Source organism: Mustela nivalis, assembly GCF_964662115.1.
Source record: "Mustela nivalis genome assembly, chromosome: 3".
Lineage (NCBI taxonomy): Eukaryota > Metazoa > Chordata > Mammalia > Carnivora > Mustelidae > Mustela > Mustela nivalis.
This window is the reverse complement of record NC_139022.1, coordinates 77,269,503-77,288,703: the sequence shown is the minus strand read 5'-3', so window position 1 is coordinate 77,288,703 and position 19,201 is coordinate 77,269,503. Positions and strand designations below refer to the sequence as shown.

Below are 19,201 nucleotides of genomic sequence, written 5' to 3'. Positions count from 1 at the left end.
TCTTTACCTCACTGAATCCTCCAAAGCATTCCAGGGAAAAGGGGTATTCACACATAAAGAGATGGACATTCCATCGGGTAAAGGAACATGCCTGAGGTCACACAGCGAAATGGCACCATATCTGGAATCCCAAGCCAGGTCTGTGCCCAGCAGAGATGGACTCTCAGCCTTGAACCACCTCAAGGCAGGCTCTCCTCAGACTGTGGTGACTCTTTGTTCAAAAGCAACCTTTCAACAAGGTGGTATGATATGAGGAGTCTGATTTCTTCATAATTCACATGCTGTTATTTCAGAAAGGCCACTCCAGTGTCTGAGTTGGTTAAATTTCATTGCATTTGTATAGGATGAACTCACAATTTAAAAAGAGAGAGAGAGAGAGCTGTTTTATCTGGCTAAATCTTCGGAGAGGGGGATTTCAAGGATGAACAAGACTTAGCTCCTAAAGGCACTGGCAGAATGGAACTGGCTTCTCCCCAGAGCTGGATTAAACAGGCCAGCCTGGCAGTGATCCAGGGTGACAAACCCACAGTGGGGGACTAAATCATCATTGGAATACATGGGAAATATGGAGCCACTTAACTCAGGGGTTCACAGGCGACTCCTTACATAATGGACAAAATGGCAGCTGGACCTGTTTCCACTCAAACAGATAGTGCCTGGGAGTTGGAATAAACACACTCCTCACCAGCACAGATCTGTCTCTGCTGAGAATATTTTCCCTTGTAGATCTGTATGAGTGAAAACAGGCCTTACTACCAGCCCCAATGTCACCTGGCTAACAGGCATCTGAAAGTCTGGACCGGAACAATGCATGGCAGAGTGTTATTATTAACCAAATTTTAAACAGACGTATGAACACCTGGTTCAGAAGGTCACATTAGTAATAAATCCCTTATTTTCAACATACAGGAAAAGATATGTATTTTTTATTAATAGTCTTTATTAATAGAAAATCAGGTTCACCTACTCCCAGTAAATAAATAATGGAACAGATATTTCAAGATTATCAGTTTGATAAGCTGCCAATGATTAACCTTCACAAGACACCCACCCATCTTGGGTCAACCCTGGCTTTCCCATGAAAAGGAACTTTGCTCAAATTATTTCATAACTCACAGGTGTTTACAGTTCCCATTAAAAAAAAAAAAGAACCCAAGCTTCCTAATCTAAGCCAAGCAATAGTAGCTATTAAGACAAGTTAATAACATTTCAGAAATCAATAGTTCAAATCATGATAGAAGGGTAATTTTGCCTTCCCCAGAATCTATAAGCTAAAAAGATCTCCATTCCACAGTTGAGATGGCATCTGTGAAAGTAATCTGTGAATTCATTGCATATGGCAGAACCTTCTGGACAGGATGTCAGTGGGTCCCACATTCGAACCACATACTGGCTCTGTTGGCCTGAGCTGTATCCTCAAGTTCATTACAAGGGCCTTGGGGGACTGAGTTGAAAACTGTCTGCCTTTTTAGAAGCAGAGATGGATCAAAGTCTTTTAAAACAATTATTTAATTGATTTTCCTGAACGCATACTGTAGGAGATTACTCAAACCCTATTTGTTATTACTAACATTTTCCGAAAGTAACCTTTATAAATCAGAATTGACAGACTCAATCACACATCAACTATTAGTCAACTGTTCTCAACTTTTATTTAGGCAATTCCTCTACCTGAGCTGTCATCAAGTAATAAAACTGGGTAATCTGAATTGGCCATCTTTACTTCTCCTTTCACAGAGAGATGGTAAAAATGGTGAAATGGTCCACAGAGAACTCAGAAGGAAAGACAACTCAGAGTCAGCTATGCCCATTATAAAGAGCTCGGAAATTTGCTTACAAATGGTCACAGAACCTTTACAGGGTCTTTTACAATCAATCATCTGAGAGGTATTTCTAAACAAAAACAAACAAACAAACTAGTGTTACCGGTCAAGATCTAAAAGTTTGAAATACCGTACCTTTTTCAAGAAGTAATTTGCTACCCCCCTGAAAAATGTATCCAAAGAACTGTTATAATGAAGGTATCTGATTTCTACTACTTACCTATTTTATCTGCAGAAATGCTGGGAAGTGTCAATGAACAACTTCAGAAAAATGCCACCTGAAAAAACAAATTGAAAAAAAACTTGGATTTTTTTTTTTAAACATAAAGAAGACTTAGCATACAATTTTATGTCTCATTAAAATAGATACTGTTTCAAATATTGGCCCCCAGGCAGCCTATAGTTCAACTTGCATTAGAATATAGCCACCTGTTCGTGGGAACAGCCACAGGTTCCTAGGAACACTAATGTACTAAACATCGAATCCTAACCAGCAATGAACCAGAAAAAATTAAAGAGCCGTGGGGAAGGTGCAGCCCATGAACACACCCCTTACTGCATCCTTTCCTTTTCCCTCACAAAGAGACCAACTTGAAAACACAATTTGTGTCTGTCAGGGCACTTTATAAACAGTCTCAAAAGGCTCAAATACTCCTGAAACAAATTAGGAATGACATATTTCATTGTGAATGTGGAAACTACCCTGGCAGTACTCTATATCCTTTTCAGTAACTTTGCTAACATTTTTTTTTGGGGGGGGGGGGGCTAACTTTCTTTAAAGCTAAACTCACAAGGATGTCCAAGTCTGGAGATAGGGGAAAGTGGTCATTACAACTCTAACACAGTAAACAAAGGAATCAAGAAATAAGAATCTATTAATGATTAGTTTACTCAGAAATGAAAAATTCCTTTTGGTGTTCTCAAAGTCTTCTGGTAATCTTATAAAATTTTAAGCCTAGTAATATGTTCAGAAATCAAGTACTCTTTTTGGTATTCTTAAAGTTTTCTGGTAATCTTGGAAAATTATAAGCCTATTAATATAAGCCTACTTATATTAGTAAGCTAATTAGTATTAATATGGTCAAAACAAAGAATCCCAAAATGTCCATTCAGCACTGCTTTGAAATATTAAACATAAATGGAACAATTTTTTTTTTAAATTTATTTTATTTATTTGTCAGAGAGAGAGAGAGTGAGAGTGAGCACAGGCAGACAGAGTGGCAGGCAGAGTCAGAGGGAGAAGCAGGCTCCCTGCAGAGCAAGGAGCCCGATGTGGGACTTGACCCCAGGATGCTGGGATCATGACCTGAGCCCAAGGCAGCTGCTTAACCAACTGAGCCACCCAGGAGTCCCAAATGGAACAAATTTCTAATACAAAATATCACAGTTACTATTTGGTGGAACTACACTATATATCAGCATAGTGTGGTATCAGATTATAACCTTTCCAGATACACAGAATGTCCATTGATAATTGGGGAAACTAATGTTGAAAGAAGGAGAACATTTCCCCAGCATCACAGAGACCCAGGGTTTCTAAACAGCAATCTTTTCATTCTGTCATGTGACCCCTTGCAAACACTTTCTACTCTACACCTGCTAGTCTACTCAGTACTTCTCCAAACAGAATCCCGACTTCCTTAACACGAAAGCTCTGGAAAACAAATCAAGTAGCAGATAAAATTAATGTGTGCTTTTTGTATTAATAAAAGTAATTAAAAGTAATTTCTTCGTTTCAAAATGGTAGCCCAATCATGCTATTGGACTATATGTAACACTGCATATACATAAAAATGTAGAAAAGAAGGCATTTGGCATTCAAGAAGTAGTAAATACACAACTAGGTAACTCCAGGTAAGACAGATGAAACAAAATATTTGACAGCCTCAATTCTACTGATAAGCAGAAAAACAGGAAAAGCCTACGTACCTATTTTCTCTTAACGACTTCCAAATATCCCATCAAAGTTTGTAATGAAAGTCTATAATATCAAGCCACAAATATCCATACTCATATCCAAGTAATAGTGTAATAGCAGCAGCATCAGTGTTAATCTAAACTGGACCTGAGTTTGAAAAGCCAGTATGGGGCTCAAAGGCTCCTCTATCTAAAGACATCATTTTAGTTCAGTAACGAAGTTAAAGATACTGAACAATAGTCACTGGGTTTCACTTTATAAAAAATAAATACACAAAAGAATTCTGAATTCATAAGGTTCTTTGTTATAATAGCTTAGGAGAGTTATGATTTTTTTAAATGGTTCTTTCTAAGTTAATTACCAGTTAAATTCCAAGCATTTCCCACAATTTAATTTTACCCCTTTAGGAAAAGTCACAGGAAGTCACGATCAGTATTTTTATCTGAAAAACTGCCTTTGTGAAATAAACCACTAGGATTATCACAAATGGGTCTGTTGTGGTGGAGCTCTTGATCAACATTTCATTACCTTTAAAAGCTGAATGGGTCACAAAAACACTGACTTAGCATACCTCAAAATCAAAGATAACATTTTAAAAAATTTTTGTCACATACAACATAAGCATAGTTCTGGACAGTTAAGAGCTCCAACCTCTAACAGTAATAGACAAGGCAAGGGTCATATCCTGATTCCCACCTAAAGCTTTCCAAACTCACGCTGCCAGTAAAAGGCACTTCCTAGAATAAATAAATTTGGTCTGAAGCTCTGAAGACAAAAGGCATTTTGGGAAGAAGTTTTCAGTATCATGAGCACTGACAACATAGACCTATTTCGTGAAACTACCAAAATGATCAGAAAGATAATACATGGTAATAGGGCATTAGTTATTTTTATATATATAGTTTTAAAAAGTCATTGCAAACTTTCAGTAGACTAAAACTATATTAAGTCATAGAGCCTTCAAATTTCACAAAAAATAATTACTGTTAGGCATTAACTGTCAGGCACTGATCAATGTACTTGATGGGAATTAACTCACTTCTCCCAGAATGCGGAAGTAGGTACTAACATTATTTCACTTGAGAGATGAAGAAACAGGCACAGAGAAGTCTCTCAAAGTTACATGGCTTGTAAGAAGTGAAGATTTAAGTCCATATACATGACCACATTTAATCCTAAACAACTCTATTAACAGAGGCAGGGCCAAAAAAAAAAAAAAAAAATTAGCCCCATTTTGAATCTGAGAGAAAATGAAATTCTCAAGAGTAGAGACAGCCCACCAGCAACACGGGCAAGAAGAGAACCCAGGGCATCAAACTCAGGCATCAGGGCTGTGGTGGTGTTTGTTTGTTTTGTTTTGTTTTTTGCTTGTTTTGTTTTAAATTCTGTTAATTAACATGTAACTCTATGAGACGAGTGTATCCTGCCCTTAATCTCTGAGAAGATGCTTCAGGGTCCTCAGGGGCTGCGGGGACTCTAGGAACATCTAGCACAGTGCACACAGGAGTATCACCATTCCGCCATTTCACCAGTTTCCCTTCCTCTAGGTGCAGTTATGTTTTTCACTTACTGGTTAACAAACACAGAGCAGCATATAAGAATCAGAAATAGATGGCTTTATTATTTATCATTCTTTCATCTTCATTTTTATAGATCAGTAGTCTGCTTAGCTACTTACATGAATTATAACCTAATAAACGCAGGCGCGTACTCAGCAAGTACCCTAAATGAAATCAAAACCGCTGTTATTTTTGCACATTAAGGAGTTAAAAGTCTACTTCCCATTCATCTTCATTCGGGTTGCATGCCCTTCGGCTGCACTTCCGGAGATCTGGGACCAGAAGAGAAACAATGGTGCCTTTAGTGTCCGAGCGCAGCCCCATGTGACAGGCACCAGCTCTTATTTACTGAACTGAACTGCCAAAAACAGGAAGCTGTGTTGTAAAATCCCTCTCTCACTTACAAATTTCTATGACTTGAAATGTGCTGATTTGAACTGTTTCATGTTAACTCTAAAACTAGAACCAAGAAGTGTAACTAGTTTGGGAAGTTATAAGGATAAATCCCAGGTCAATTGAAAAAAGAATGTCATAGTAAACAGAGTGGCCACACAGAGGTCCAGGTCTCCGAGGGTGGGGTGCACGGCCAGGGCGTAAGGTAAGAAGCTGCGGCTCATGATCACAGAAGCCAAAGAAGGGTGAAAGTCTCGACTGCTGTCCTATAACAGAGAGACTCGTTCCATGCACCCTGGGATAGCTGACTACACCCATCCTCGGTGAGAATGTGAATTCCCAGGGTGCTGTTAAATGACGCTTTAGGATTCGGTTTCTCCTCTGACCCACATATTGAGCAGAAGGCGGTTGGAGTGGGGGTGGAGGGCAGACGTTCTACTTTACAGACTAGGAATCTGAACCAGTTAAGGTAAATCACGCAGTCAGTAAGTGGTAGATCTTTGCAACAACCAAGACGTGTTTTTCAGCCATCGTACCTATTCATTAAGGACAAGGGCAAGGATGGGTCCCAAAGACTTGACGCATGAAAATGAAACCAAAGGAGATGAGCTAAAAGCAAAACATAGTAAGAGCCCTATTACTCATATACCACTCTACTTCTACCTAAGAAGTACTCTCTATTTTTAGTGGACAACTCTCTAGATTCTGTTTACTTTGTTGACTAAAGGAACAGTTGTTGAAATCCTACTTCACTATGCTTTGCTGATACAATATATGCTTGTATATGGTTCATAATTTAAGGGGAGCTGGTAGCAGCAGAAGAGACAAAAAGAGCAGCGCCCCATTTCTGCATCCAAAGCTTAAGATATTGCTCGAACACTAGGCTGAGAGTTGTTTTTTTTCCCCCCCAAGTCAGTGAAATGTACAGTCTCTTCTGACAACAGGTCCAAGAGAACCTCACAGGAGGGTCTGACAATAGAGTTTAAAAGACTGCTGAACCTTGCAAGATTTTTTAAAGAAAGACATGAGAGTGTCAAATTTCACAAACTTGTCTGCAAGCAGAGGGAGTGGCAGGTTGCCAAAGGCTGAGCTGTGTTAACTCATGTGAAATGCTGGGAACTTGAACCTCTACAATGTCCTCCCTGCCACTCAGCCACACAATGAATGACTGCAGGTCAAGGTTCCAAGAGACCTCACAGTCTATAAGCCAAATATCGTCTATCGCAAAAACTTCCTTTTACTCTTAAGGAAGGAGAAACTACTTGAGTCAAAAATCACATCAACATGATGCTGTTAAAGGGTGAGTTATTAAATAATCTGAGAACAACAGAGTAACCTACCCATGTGCCGGCAATAAGTCAGATTCAATTATACTGCCTTTTAAACATATCAGGTTTGTGTGCCGTGTTCATTCATGTGAGTATTCGCCTTTCCCCAACATTTAGTTACAAATATACTGGACCAGAAACTCCCCGAGACTAAAACTAATTCTAGCTTACTCCCTTACCTATCTCCTGTATTTTGCACCGTACATGGCACACATTTTGTAAATATTTACTGAATGGATGATTTCTTACAGATAGAAAAGGCAGGATGGGGGGAGAGAGAAATATGAGGTAGACAGGATGGAGAAGAATCGTCCAGCAAAGATGACAGCTGGAATTCCAGCAGGAGAAAGCACAAGAGGCAAAGGATGAGTCAGCAGGCCTGGAAGGAGCATGGGAGTGGTGGTTACCCTGTCCACACAGGGGGAGTCCTCAAGTGAGTGTGTTTCAAAATACCAGTCAGTGTCTGGACCAACCTCCATGACATCCTTGAAACACAGGTGGTAGAAGAGGCAACAGGGGCAAGTGAATATAATTATAGAGCTCTTTTGGTAATCCTGGAAAATGCTCCTTAGGATAACAACTACTCTTAATATTCTTGGTCTTTTTTTTTTTTAACCTTGACTATAGCTATGTGGTCATTCTGCGATACAGAAACAGTTGTGAATATTGTTGGGTGCCGGTAATGAGGAAACCTCATCAAATACCCCAAGCACGTGTTCAGGAGTAAGTCATTTAAGCTGGACAGACACAGGTCGCTACAGGCAGACAGATGAGTGCAGCCCCCTCGGAGTGTGTGCCAAAGCTAACAAGGGGGCCATGCAGGTAGCTTGGACCAGAAATGCTGACAAGCCCTTCCTCTCTGACACTTCTTAGCAGTTTGCCTTCCAAATCTCGGCATCAACTTAGTAACAGACCAATGTTTCTGAAGAACAGATGCCAAGATTAAAACTAGAAAAAAAAAAATGAAGGCTACACAGTAAAAACCTTTCCAAAGAGGGTAAAATGGACACACTCCACACTCAGGAAAAAGCATACAGACGGCAAGTAGAAATGCTGCTCCCAGGCTAGCTATGAGTTATAACCCCCTTGTCGTCCAAGAACGAGCCCGTGCGTGGTCTGTGGAAAGACCCAAAGATCCTTGTAGAGCGTCACCTTCACACAGGTAAAGTTCACTGAGGGGACACGGCCGTTACAACATCAGAACAAGCTAACTCACCATTCTGGAAATGTCTTCTTTAAAGATGTGCAATGTCCTAAAAATGAAGGAAAGAATTCTGAGAGTCCCTGCAACCAAGCAAGGATGATTCTAATGGTGAAAGACAGTTGGCTCTGGGAGCCCTGGCTCCCCTATCTAAAATATTTACCCTTATCATTACCTTGCATATGCAAAAAAAACATTTCTCTGTCCAATAATTTATCCTCCCCTAGTCAAAAATTATCTGTTGGGCACCTATTCCCCACCAGGCACCAGGGAGACCAAAACAAACAAGGCATTATTTGCTACGCCCAAGGAAGTACTGTCTCCCCTACCCTGCACAGCAGTCCTCTGCCCTGGTGCCTCCTGGGACTGCTACTGCATGAGGGGTCTAGTGGCCATCCTGTACACAACTCGTCCCGTAGCTGCTGTCTCTTTCAGGCAAGACTTACACAGGTAGCTTCTGTCTCCGTCACCCAAGGCTTTGAGCTTTTCTAAAACCTTGACAAGTGTGAGCAAGTAACGGGATTTTGGTGAAGCAGGAGCCAGAGAAAAGGAGCTCTGATTACCGCTTGGAGAGCTGGGAAGGCCCGCATCATCTCAGGAGGAGTGGGGAGGTCTTCTGAATACATGTCAGGGGCATAAAATCACTTCCACAGAAATTGACTGAGGACAGTATGATAATACACTTCTACTGCTTGCCAGGGAAGAGTTTCAAGAAATTTGTGAAGAAAAAAAAATCTGTATCACAGCATAGGACACCTGGGTGGCTTTGCTGGTTAAGCATCTGAATCTTGATTTCAGCTCAGGGCATGATCTCAGGGTCGTGAGATCGAGCCCCACGTTGAGCTCTGCCACTCAGTGCAGAGTCTGCTTAAGACTCTCCCTCTGCCTGCCTTCCCCCTCTCAAATAAATAAATAAATCTTAAAAAAACAGAAGCAAGCTGTTTGTCCACTGGAATATGTGTTCTAGTCTGTGTTATATAGCTCGCTAATACCTGTAGTGGCACTTTAGAGTACATTCTCAGTGAGGATCAGTTGGTGAATATGTGTGAGCAGATGATAAGGCCTTGACCAAAACAGGAAACCAAGGTAAAAAGGTAGGTCAGGTGAGGGTTTGGAGGAAAATTCGCTTGTTGAGGCTTTTAAGCTTGAAGAACCTGGTTGGGCAGATTCCAGTAGGCACGGTGAGGAACTGAGGAATGGAGATTAGGGTAGGTGATACAGTGTGGGAAACTCACACCATGTAGGAAGTGTCTGGAGCCATAGGTAAGGGTGAGATTACCCCCAGAAAAGCAGTCAACTGAGTAAGGTAAGAGCTGGCTATTGTATAGCAAAATAAGTAAATAAATAATAGCATCTACTTCATAGGGGTGTGTGTACTAAGGAAAGAGTTCATGTGAAATACCTGACCTGTCTAGCTCTCTGAGGCTTAGCCAAATCACACAGCAGGTGCTCAATAAATACTTACTGCAAATGTGCAAACAGCTCTCAAGACTGCTAAAGACCATTTTTAGCACCATCTTATCCTCACAGCATTTGGGCACAGCATGGATGCAAGAGCTGTATGTTTATATGAGGCTGTGTTTTTCTTTTGGAAGACTCTGACGTACTCAGGTCTGATCAGAGATTGAGATTCTCCAGCATTATCTACAGCATAAAATAATGCTGTCTTCCTTTTTATTATCTAGTGGTGGAAAGTAAACAGGCAGGCACACAATTACCAGAAATGGGGTAGGAAAGGCTAAAACTCGTTCCTATAAGGCCCATAGACATGAATGTCTACCAAGGTCCAAGCACTGTAGTTACAGATTTAAACCGAAATACACAAGGAGAAAATCTTGCTGCCACAGACTTAAAAAAAGTAGTGACAAATGTGGCATTTGAGTTAAACTCAAAGGATGAGTTAAATGTAAAGGTTCGATTTCAAGAAAGAAAAAAAAAAATCACTGGTTGGCTTAGGTGGTTTGCTTTTAAGTTCGTGACTAACAATAGCTTAACTAAAAATAAGCATCCCAAGTCAATGATGGGAAAACAAACATCACTATGAGTGCCCCATTTAGAAAAGCTGGTCAAGGAGGTAGAAGTCCAACACCAATCAACCACTAAAGCACCTGGGTTAAGTGCCTGCTGTAAATGCTGCTGGATCTTTCTGGAGAAGGACCCTGTGGTTTCACTGGTCGGGGCAGAGGAGGAAGTGAGCAGAATTCGTCCCAAGCTACACCTTGAGTGTTTCTGCTTTTATCTTTTTTTTTTTCCTATATTAGAATTCCACTGAAAATTTTGTTTAAAGAAAGCACTCATTAAAGACAAACATTTTGAAAGCCACTAACCTGGTAAAAATTAATTCTGGGGCTAAAAATCAACAGAAGTTTTAAATTTCTAATTTTTTACCCATTTTCACAACTGGCTCACGAGTATCCTAAGGGTGACCACTGTGGGGGCTGGTGCAGTGATTAGGAGATGCAAAGTTTTCATCATTCTGTAATGTTTGAATTCTGTTTAATAGAAATGAATACTTTTCTCACCAAAAAAGCCTATTTGTCTTTCCTATTTTTCAAAGAATACAAATTATAACTAAATGTAATGCTTCCCTGGGTAAAGATGAAATCATACAGAGGCTTCATACATTGCTGTGTTTATACTAAGAAACAAGAGAAAATGTTCCATGTTTCATTAATAGTAAAAACCTAATGATATAGAACCATTCTCTAGGGGAATCCATAAGATTCCTGTTCCTTTACAAATGCAAACCAAATCTTTCAAATTTTAATTACAAAATGGTGTTTAAAATGAAGAAAAGAGAACAAGAAGAGAGAGTGAACAATGGTCTTAAGGAGTTAGAGGCAATTTCTCTTCTAATGGCAGCCCTTCTCCCAATTCCAGAAAAGGAGGACAGTATGTTCATGTTGAGAACTATGGAGCAATCTCTAGTCAACTCTGTGTAGCAATTTTTGTCCTAAGACTGGAGAGACCCACACACAGCAGGCACTGAGACTCTGCCTCACAGGGAATATTTCAGACTCTCCTTTCAAGCTGTTAAATACACAAGCAGGGTACCCTCCATCCATGAAGATGAACACCAAGCCCTCCCCTACCAGGACAAAGGCCCTGTGAGATCCTGGGAGGAAAAGCTGAGTCTGGACATCCTTCCACACTGCCTAAGCCTCCCTGGGACCCGTGGCATGCATGTGAGAGGCAGCTGGTCGGGGTTAAAAGTACAGTCTAGCTGCACAGCCCCACCCAGCTAACTGGCCCACAGAGCAACTGAACCCTGACCTTGGCCTCACCATTCCCATTCTCTAAGCAAATGTGTTAACTGGCTGCAGATTTTTGAACTATGCCTCAGATGCATTCCCAAACTAACACACACACGCACGTGTGCACACACAAGTGATAGGACATAAGTTTCTCTAGTGAGGAAAAACTGATGTATTAACAGCTAACCACTTACCAACAAAGTCAACTACAATCAAAACAAGAACCCATAACTTGTTTAAGTCCCTTTCTCCACAAGATTCTTCTGTGTCAGAGGGTTACAGATGCCTCACTGCAATCTTCTGGAAAACATTTTCCTGAGATGATTCTGCTGATGCATCAGTTCTGGCTCCCAAGCTCTCATTTGCATGAACTGGAGACCATTCATGCTGGGACAGGATGAGTCTTCCTTCAGCCAGGCCTTCTGCATTCAGTCACCCAAATTCCACCACCCCAGGGCTCTGTACGTTTAACTCAGGACTGCTTAGGGCAGGAAGGGCATCAGAGATGATCTAGCACAATGCCATCATTTCGCCAAAGCGGTTCAGAAATGGGAAGTGACAAAAAAGTATTGGTGGGAGCCTGGGAACAGCAAACTGAGGCCCTTCCCCCTAATCCTGTGTTCATGTCAGGGGATTAAACACCAGGTTCCACAGGGATCCCCAGGGCTCAGATGTGCCTCAGAAACCACGGAGCAGGAGGCGGCCGGGGCCCAACTCTCCAGAACAGCTACGGTTTATCTGTTTAATATATTAGGGTTAAAAATAAGATTTGGTTTGAAATAAAAGGTTTCAGTGTAAATACACACACATCTTGAAAATCACCACATGGCAGAACTAACTTCAAATAAAAGGAAAGTTAAAATAGTGAAAGAACTAAAAACACAGGGTCTTACTTTAATGAATATGTCCTTTCTTAAAAGGAATGAGGAAAGAAAACAGTACCAAAACCAAATGTTATAGCTTGGAGCTCTCTCCTTTATTTTTGACTGCCTGGGGAAAATAAAACAAACAAAAAAAGACAAAGAGAAGAAAAACAAAGGGAAGATAATATATTTTAGTTTCTAGGTCCTTGGGAAAAAGTCTTAAGTCCATATTGCATTGACTGGACAATTTCAAAAATGGAGTCACAGAGGGCATTAGACTCCTAACTTGAATTCCTAAGATAAATCTTTACTTAAAAAAAAAAAAAAAATGGAAAAAATTTTTTTCATAAATTGCCTGTGGGGGAGGGGGAGGCAGGGCTCCCAGTTTCACATTTTGCTTTCCTGTCTGTTGAGCCCCTTTAACGCTTTCAATTTCTCCATTCCTAAAAATCCTTCTTATAGGTGTTCACAAGCCTGTGAACTATGTCTCTTTAAGGTCAGTAGGTGGGAGGGAAATTGGTTTGTCACTATGTGGCAGGCTAGAGCTAGATACAGTTTGCAGGAGGGGAAAGCCCTGGGGACACTGGGAATCCAGCAAGTCACCAAGAACTATGTTCACTGTGGTCTGGCATTCCACAAAGAATCTTTTCTTTGACTTTTTTAATTTTTGTCATTCTAGACTCATACTGGATGCAGATGATTTAAAAATCTTGCTTAAGACAGTCTTCTTAACTTTTCACAGTCTATAGCTTCCAGTGACAATGAACCAAACAAACTTTTTGCGTTTTATAGACCATTTAAAGCCAGCCATTTAGTAATGTAGGAATTCTTCACAGGAAGTGTCCTCACAGTAAGTACAGTTCTTTGGGGACTTTTTGTTAATATGCTCAGTCTAGTTAGCCCTGCTTAAGCCAAGTATCCCCCCCATGCCATCCTCTGAAAGGATCCAACGTCACTTTCTAAACAGACAACCCCTCTTACTTCCTCCCTTCCACTCACTCCTAAACGTCCACAAGCAACATTAGCATACAATGCAAATGAGAGACACAACCATTTCTAGGCAGAGGGAGCTCAATACATTTTCCAGGAGCTCAAAGAAGATGTAGCAAAGTACTGACTTTCCTTATGCTCTACAGATATATGAATATTAACACAAGTTGTTTTACAAACTTGGAGCACTGCAGGAGGCCATCTTGGTTAGGCTCCAAGCAGACTTAAGTGACCTAATTTTTATGTTCTACTTTTGAAGATCTCCAGCACAGAAATTCCACAATCTTCACTGGTAGCCTGACTTATGGTTTAATTTCCTTCATAGTCAAAGGGGATTGTTTCTCTCAACGTTCTAAAAAAAAAAGTTAAACAAGAGCTTAAATCTTGTGAAAGATGTTATGTGGACCCCGAAACTGGTAAATACAACAACAGAAGTGAACCACCAGAATGAGGCTATAGGCTACAGCACAAGCTGATGGGTCGCTCGCTTACTAAAGACGGTCACACTGCTCTGTCCTGCCCAGGCAAGTCTGCGTGCATCATGGACATCCATACTCACAACTCAGACTCACAAACTTAAGAAACGACTCTACAGTGTGCAATTGCTGAATTGCTGTATTAGACACATGAAACTAACAGAATACTGTATGTTAACTAACTGGAATTAAAATAAAAATTTAAAAGAAAAAAAAAAAAGAAATGACTCTACAGCTCCTGGAAGGAAAGGAGCTCATGTGCAACAAAGAAGTATTTCCTAGTCACTGGGGAAAATCTTTCCCAGGCCTTCCATACTTTCCAAATGAGGAGAAACTTTGCTTTTTGGTTTCCTTTTCCATTTCTGTTTTTCTAAGAGTCCCCTAAGCAATATCATACTCAGGTTTTCTACATTTTTTTTTTTTAAGATGAACTTTCCACTGAACTCCACTCCTTGAAACAAGTCTTCCGGAGATTTTACTCTTGGCCTCCTGGAACTTTTCAGTGAAATTTGAAAGAGATGTTTACCTGACCCCAAATGTTATCCTAATGAAGACTCTGTTTTTAATTCCTTGAACTCTTCTCTTTCTCTTTACTTGTCATGCCCTTTGGGAAGAAAGACACATACAGATGTTGGCTTGACCTCTACTGGCAAACACCAAGATAATAGAGTTCTAATAGTTTCTCAAGAACTTGGACAACATTACAGAGATTAAGTATGCCTCCTTATCTGGCGTGGACCTCCACACTTCACATCTAAGATAGAGAATGCCAGCATACTATCTTTGTGACAAAAACAAGATGCCCATCACTGGAAGAGTAAAAGGAAAATTATGGTTCTCAAAAGCAATGTGAGAGCAGAAAACAAAAACAGAAATTATGACCTAAGTGGTAAGAGGAAAGGGGTGTTAGAACCATTTTCTGCCATTATAGAGTCCAAATGAGGCTTAATGCAAGCCCTCTTTGGCGGGCAGCATCCAAGGACTATAGAAATTGGGCACCTATAATCAGGGTTTAGTTGACAACTTTCTTTTTTTGCAAGAAGGAAGGTTCCCGGCATGGAGGCTTGGCAAGTCCATTTCAAATGGTCACATTTCCCTCTGTTTAGGAATAGCTTGGGCTGTCACACGTACATACACGGACACATCATATGCATTTCAGGATCTTCCTCCTTCTTCTTTCCAGATAGCTTCCTCTACCAAGAAATCAAGGCGTGAGTTCAATGGCTTCACTGTACTGCCAATTCCCTCTGAGAAATATCTTCCAGAAACCATTTAGGTACAAGGCTTCAGAAATGATTCTGAAACCTGCTCCCTGTCCTGGAATAAGGCCAAATTACCACATAATCCATCAACGGTACGCAGGCGCACTGGGGGCTCAGAGATGCCAAGGCCAGCTCTTGCTGCCTAGAAGCTACCATTCAGTAGCAGGACAAGTGCCGATTCACACAGAGCTTGTTTCAAACAGGTCCTTCTGAGAAAGTACACTTGGTAGAATTCTGAAGATGAACTCAAAACCAGTACAAAACCACTGTAGTTTATTTCCTCTACCTTTTTGAACCTGAGTGTGCAAAAGAGATGAAAACTACCCTAAAACAAAGGAAAGAAAGACTTCACATGGCCTATAAAGTACCCCGAATTCAGTGATTTGGTGTTCGTTATGGTCTGGTCGTTTCCTGGCACTGAGGGTCAAACCGGTGAAATCATCTGGAGCCATGGCTGGAACCTTCTCAGATTTCAGGACCAAGCCAAGTGTAAAGATTAATCTACACAAATGCCCACCAGAAGGGAGTAGTTCACACCAGCTGACTGGCTGGACTGATTTGTAGGAGTCGAAAATTGCTCTCTGGCATCTCATTTAATAAAAATTTCATTTATATTTCATTTATATTCCAGCTTCGTCTATCTACTCAAGGACTTTAATGGGAATCTCTAGGTAAAGGGGAAAAAAAAACCACACAAATCATTGTAGTCTCCTCACCTATAGGAATCAGAAGCAAGATGTTTGAGGATGGTGATGGCCAAGGAATTCATATGATTCGCAATAATAGGAAGTAAGTGAGCAAATAAGGACTTTTCAACCTTTTTGTTTATTTCATCCAGCTCAACTCCGACTGGCTCCTGCTTTATCCCTGGGCCACTCTGCATAAACAGGAGTCCCAGGATTAGAAACAAGGGAACTTAATTTTGTTCCATTCCATTCAAAGTTTCACTGACTAAGTTTAATATCAATGGCTTGTTTTTTTGTTTTTCATTTTTTAAAGGATGGATAGGTCTAAAAATGGTGTTTCTTCAAGATGCTAAACAAAGGAACTTTAGTCTTAGTTCTTGTGGAAAATCTGGCCTAAATGATGATTCGAAGCTCTGGGCAAACAGCAGATGGTGAGGACACTGTACATGTGACGGCATTCTAAGCCCATCCTAGGGGGAGGGAAGAAGCTAACTGGTCTAGGATTTTTAAAAAATTTAGCTTAAAACTAAAAGTTAGAACAGAAGCATCCTACAGTCTTTCAGGTTTCCCTTAGGACATGAGTTAAGAAAAGACAACATGGATGAAAACCTTAAGGTCAGGAGAAGAGTAAGAACATCTATAGTTCTCATTAGCATGAAAATGAAGGAAGTGGTGTGACCCGAGTATTGGGGTCCCTGTGTGGGCCTCTACCTGTTTCTAGGAAATGAGATGAGATGATACTTGCCAACCCCTGGTTTGTTAACATTGAGAAATGGGAAGTCCCTTTCTGGTTCTGCCTGGGATAAAAATACTCCATAAATCTTTAAAGGATGAATTAAAAGATTAGCTCTGGACAGAGGCTATTGGTGCCACTGGCCTTGGGAAGGCATGGGGGTCAACACGTACCACAGGCCCAGCTGTCTCTATTGCTTGACGAGGCAGAAGAGTCTTGAAAGTTTAAGCTGGAGTATGTGGAATAAATAGGAAACACATGACGACAGAGGTTCAATAGCTGTTCTCCATGGAAACCAGCCCCCAGGAAGCTGTTATGGGCGTGTGCAGCATGGGAGGGTCAAGAGTGCAAGTTTAGCCCGGAAACAGCTCAGCCACACATGGGTCCAGGGAGACAGAACCTTCAGTAACCAAAACCTCAAGAGCACGGGGAACCTTAGCAGTAACAACGGTCTTCCTCCTCTTCATTATCATGCACGGACTGAGGCCTTGCTAGGTGCCACAGTGTTAACCACTTAATAACATTTATCTCCATGGAACACTCACAACAATGACATGGGACGGTCTATTAACTCCATTTTACAGATGGGGACACTGGGAGATGGGGTATCTTGCCCAAGGTCATACAGCCAATAAGCAGCACACAGCCTTCTCACACTACCTCCTAGTGGTCTAAAAGGCTATGTGACACCAGAGCTAAAAGCAGGGAGAATGATAAGGCCATTTTTATCCAGTGCTTTTCCCTCTCTAAAGGACTTGAAGAGAAAGAGCACCAACTCTGGAGTTCAAATTCTTGGGTTTAAGTACCAGCCTCAGCATTTGCTGTCCGGGGATGTAATGAACCCCAAGGGTGGCCAATACCTGCCCATTTTATTCCCCTTTCCCTGGGGCAAGTTGCTGAGACCTCTAAGAGCTTTTGTCCCCCTGTCCACCATGCAATCATCATCAGGTCGCCGCTTCAGGCAACTGTGCGCATTCACTAAGATGATCTTAGGATGTGGCAGTACGCAGAGGCACACCGTTGTTACTCCATTTGATTTTCGTGTTGTCTCTCTTGCAGAAAGTGCTAAGCCATCTGGTTTTTGCAGAAGCACGGTGTGAAGGACAGAACGGCGCTGTCCTCATTCCAAGAAGGCGGTAACTGAAGCCCGGCACACAAGGCCATCACAGAGCCACGTGGCCCTGCGACCCATCTTCTGCTCCTTCCTCCACCCTTTATCTCGGTCACCACAAAACCACACATGCTCCACCCATGAACAGAACTACCACTCAGCACAGTGAAGTGTCCCAACAGTAGCCCCTTGCAAGGCTTACACCCACTCCTGCTCCCTGCTCCCCCAACACACACAGGAGGTATACACATTAAGTAAAACAGCAGCAAAAACTTCTGGATTTTGTAGGAAAAGAGTTGGTCCTTAAATTCTGTCCCACTCCTCAGTTTAGGGTTTTCTAGCAATTATCTGAAAAGTTCTGGAAAAGGACACTTCAATACAATAAGCACGAGAATGTTACTTTTATATATACCAAGACTTGGAATATTCTTTTTAATTGTTTTTGCCGCCTAATAAAGGTTTCGTGGATTTTTGAACTCAGTAAGTGTATTTCTTTACTGGAGGTGGGGAGAAACCTAGCACCTTTTGCCTCAAAACGAACAACTGTTAGATTACTATCATTACTCCTATCATTGCAATCTTGTTCTTCATCGTCAATAAAAAAGGCATTTCTTACAGTCATTAAAGCTTTTGCCATATGAATTGAGAAAAAAAACAGATACAAAACAAGGCAAACCTAAATACCCCAAACTTTGCTAATGTTATAAAATCTGTTGCACGGCCAATTAAAGTTGGTCATAGAGACTCACATTTTTCACAGTCTATCTGTTGGCATGGTTGATGCCTGTGGGCAAAGAAGCCGATCAGAGCCATCTTACTAAACAGGACAAACGAAAACTATATTTGACCTTGCAAGCTAACTGTTACGGAAGATTTCCACTGCTCTGAACGGCCTGTGGGCTAATAATAAACAATACTTCAGGAAAAGACCACCAGAAAACCCCTACATCTCTAATCTCGGCTTTTATCCCTGCATCCCACACCTCTTGGACACAGGGATTTGGGTCTGAATCCTAAATACCCTATACCCACATGTAAGCCATTAGGAGTAGCTGTTCTTGAAATTTAATTCCACATCTGCTCTTCTCCAACCTTTAGAAATCTTATAAATTTCTCTGACAACTGTTTGCAAAGGCCATAATCACAGGCATCTGTAACTGAATCCCCAGCTACAGGGCAACACACCACATAATTCCAACAGGCTTTTGGTCCATCCAGCCTTATTTGGTTTCTCATCTCTCTCGCTTTCTTTAAAATTGTGCTGAGCCTTCAATTTGCAGAGAGAGCTGATTAGCGCTGGAAGGAGGCAGCCCAGGTTCTCTGTACCATCCCCAATCCTCGACATCTCTCTTTTGGCTGTAGCTGCTCACTCACCTTTCCAAAGAGCCCTCGTGACCATGGAGGAGACAGTGGAAGCCAACAGAGAGTCCCTGTCCCACCTGCATTCCTCCCTAGTGTCTTCCAACTCCTAGAGGGTGGTGTAAGGATGCACCCTGGCTCCAAGCAGCCTAGACATAGAAGCATCAGGATTTCAACTCCCACACTTGGGTTGCTCAGAAGCCGTGTGGTGCTGGAGCTGGGTCTGCCCTTCCTAATTACAGCTG

At 41.4% G+C, this 19,201-nt stretch overlaps 1 protein-coding gene across 5 annotated transcripts in view; it reads right to left on the bottom strand.

Annotated features, from left to right (window-relative positions):
- The window catches only part of LOC309861689 (uncharacterized protein), an 88,573-nt gene that overhangs the window by 10,048 nt on the left and 59,324 nt on the right, over positions 1-19,201 (bottom strand). For 3 of the 5 annotated variants that reach the window (XR_014310137.1, XM_082724812.1, XM_082724811.1), the window contains one exon: positions 2,044-2,101. Coding sequence is in view for 3 of the 5 variants with exons in the window: in XM_082724812.1 (XP_082580938.1) it covers positions 2,049-2,101 (53 nt within the window). In the remaining 2 variants the exon portion in view is untranslated. Of the gene's footprint in view, positions 1-1,568; positions 1,894-2,043; positions 2,102-19,201 lie in introns of those variants that run through there. The other 2 variants (XM_082724813.1, XR_014310138.1) reach the window with 2 other exon arrangements.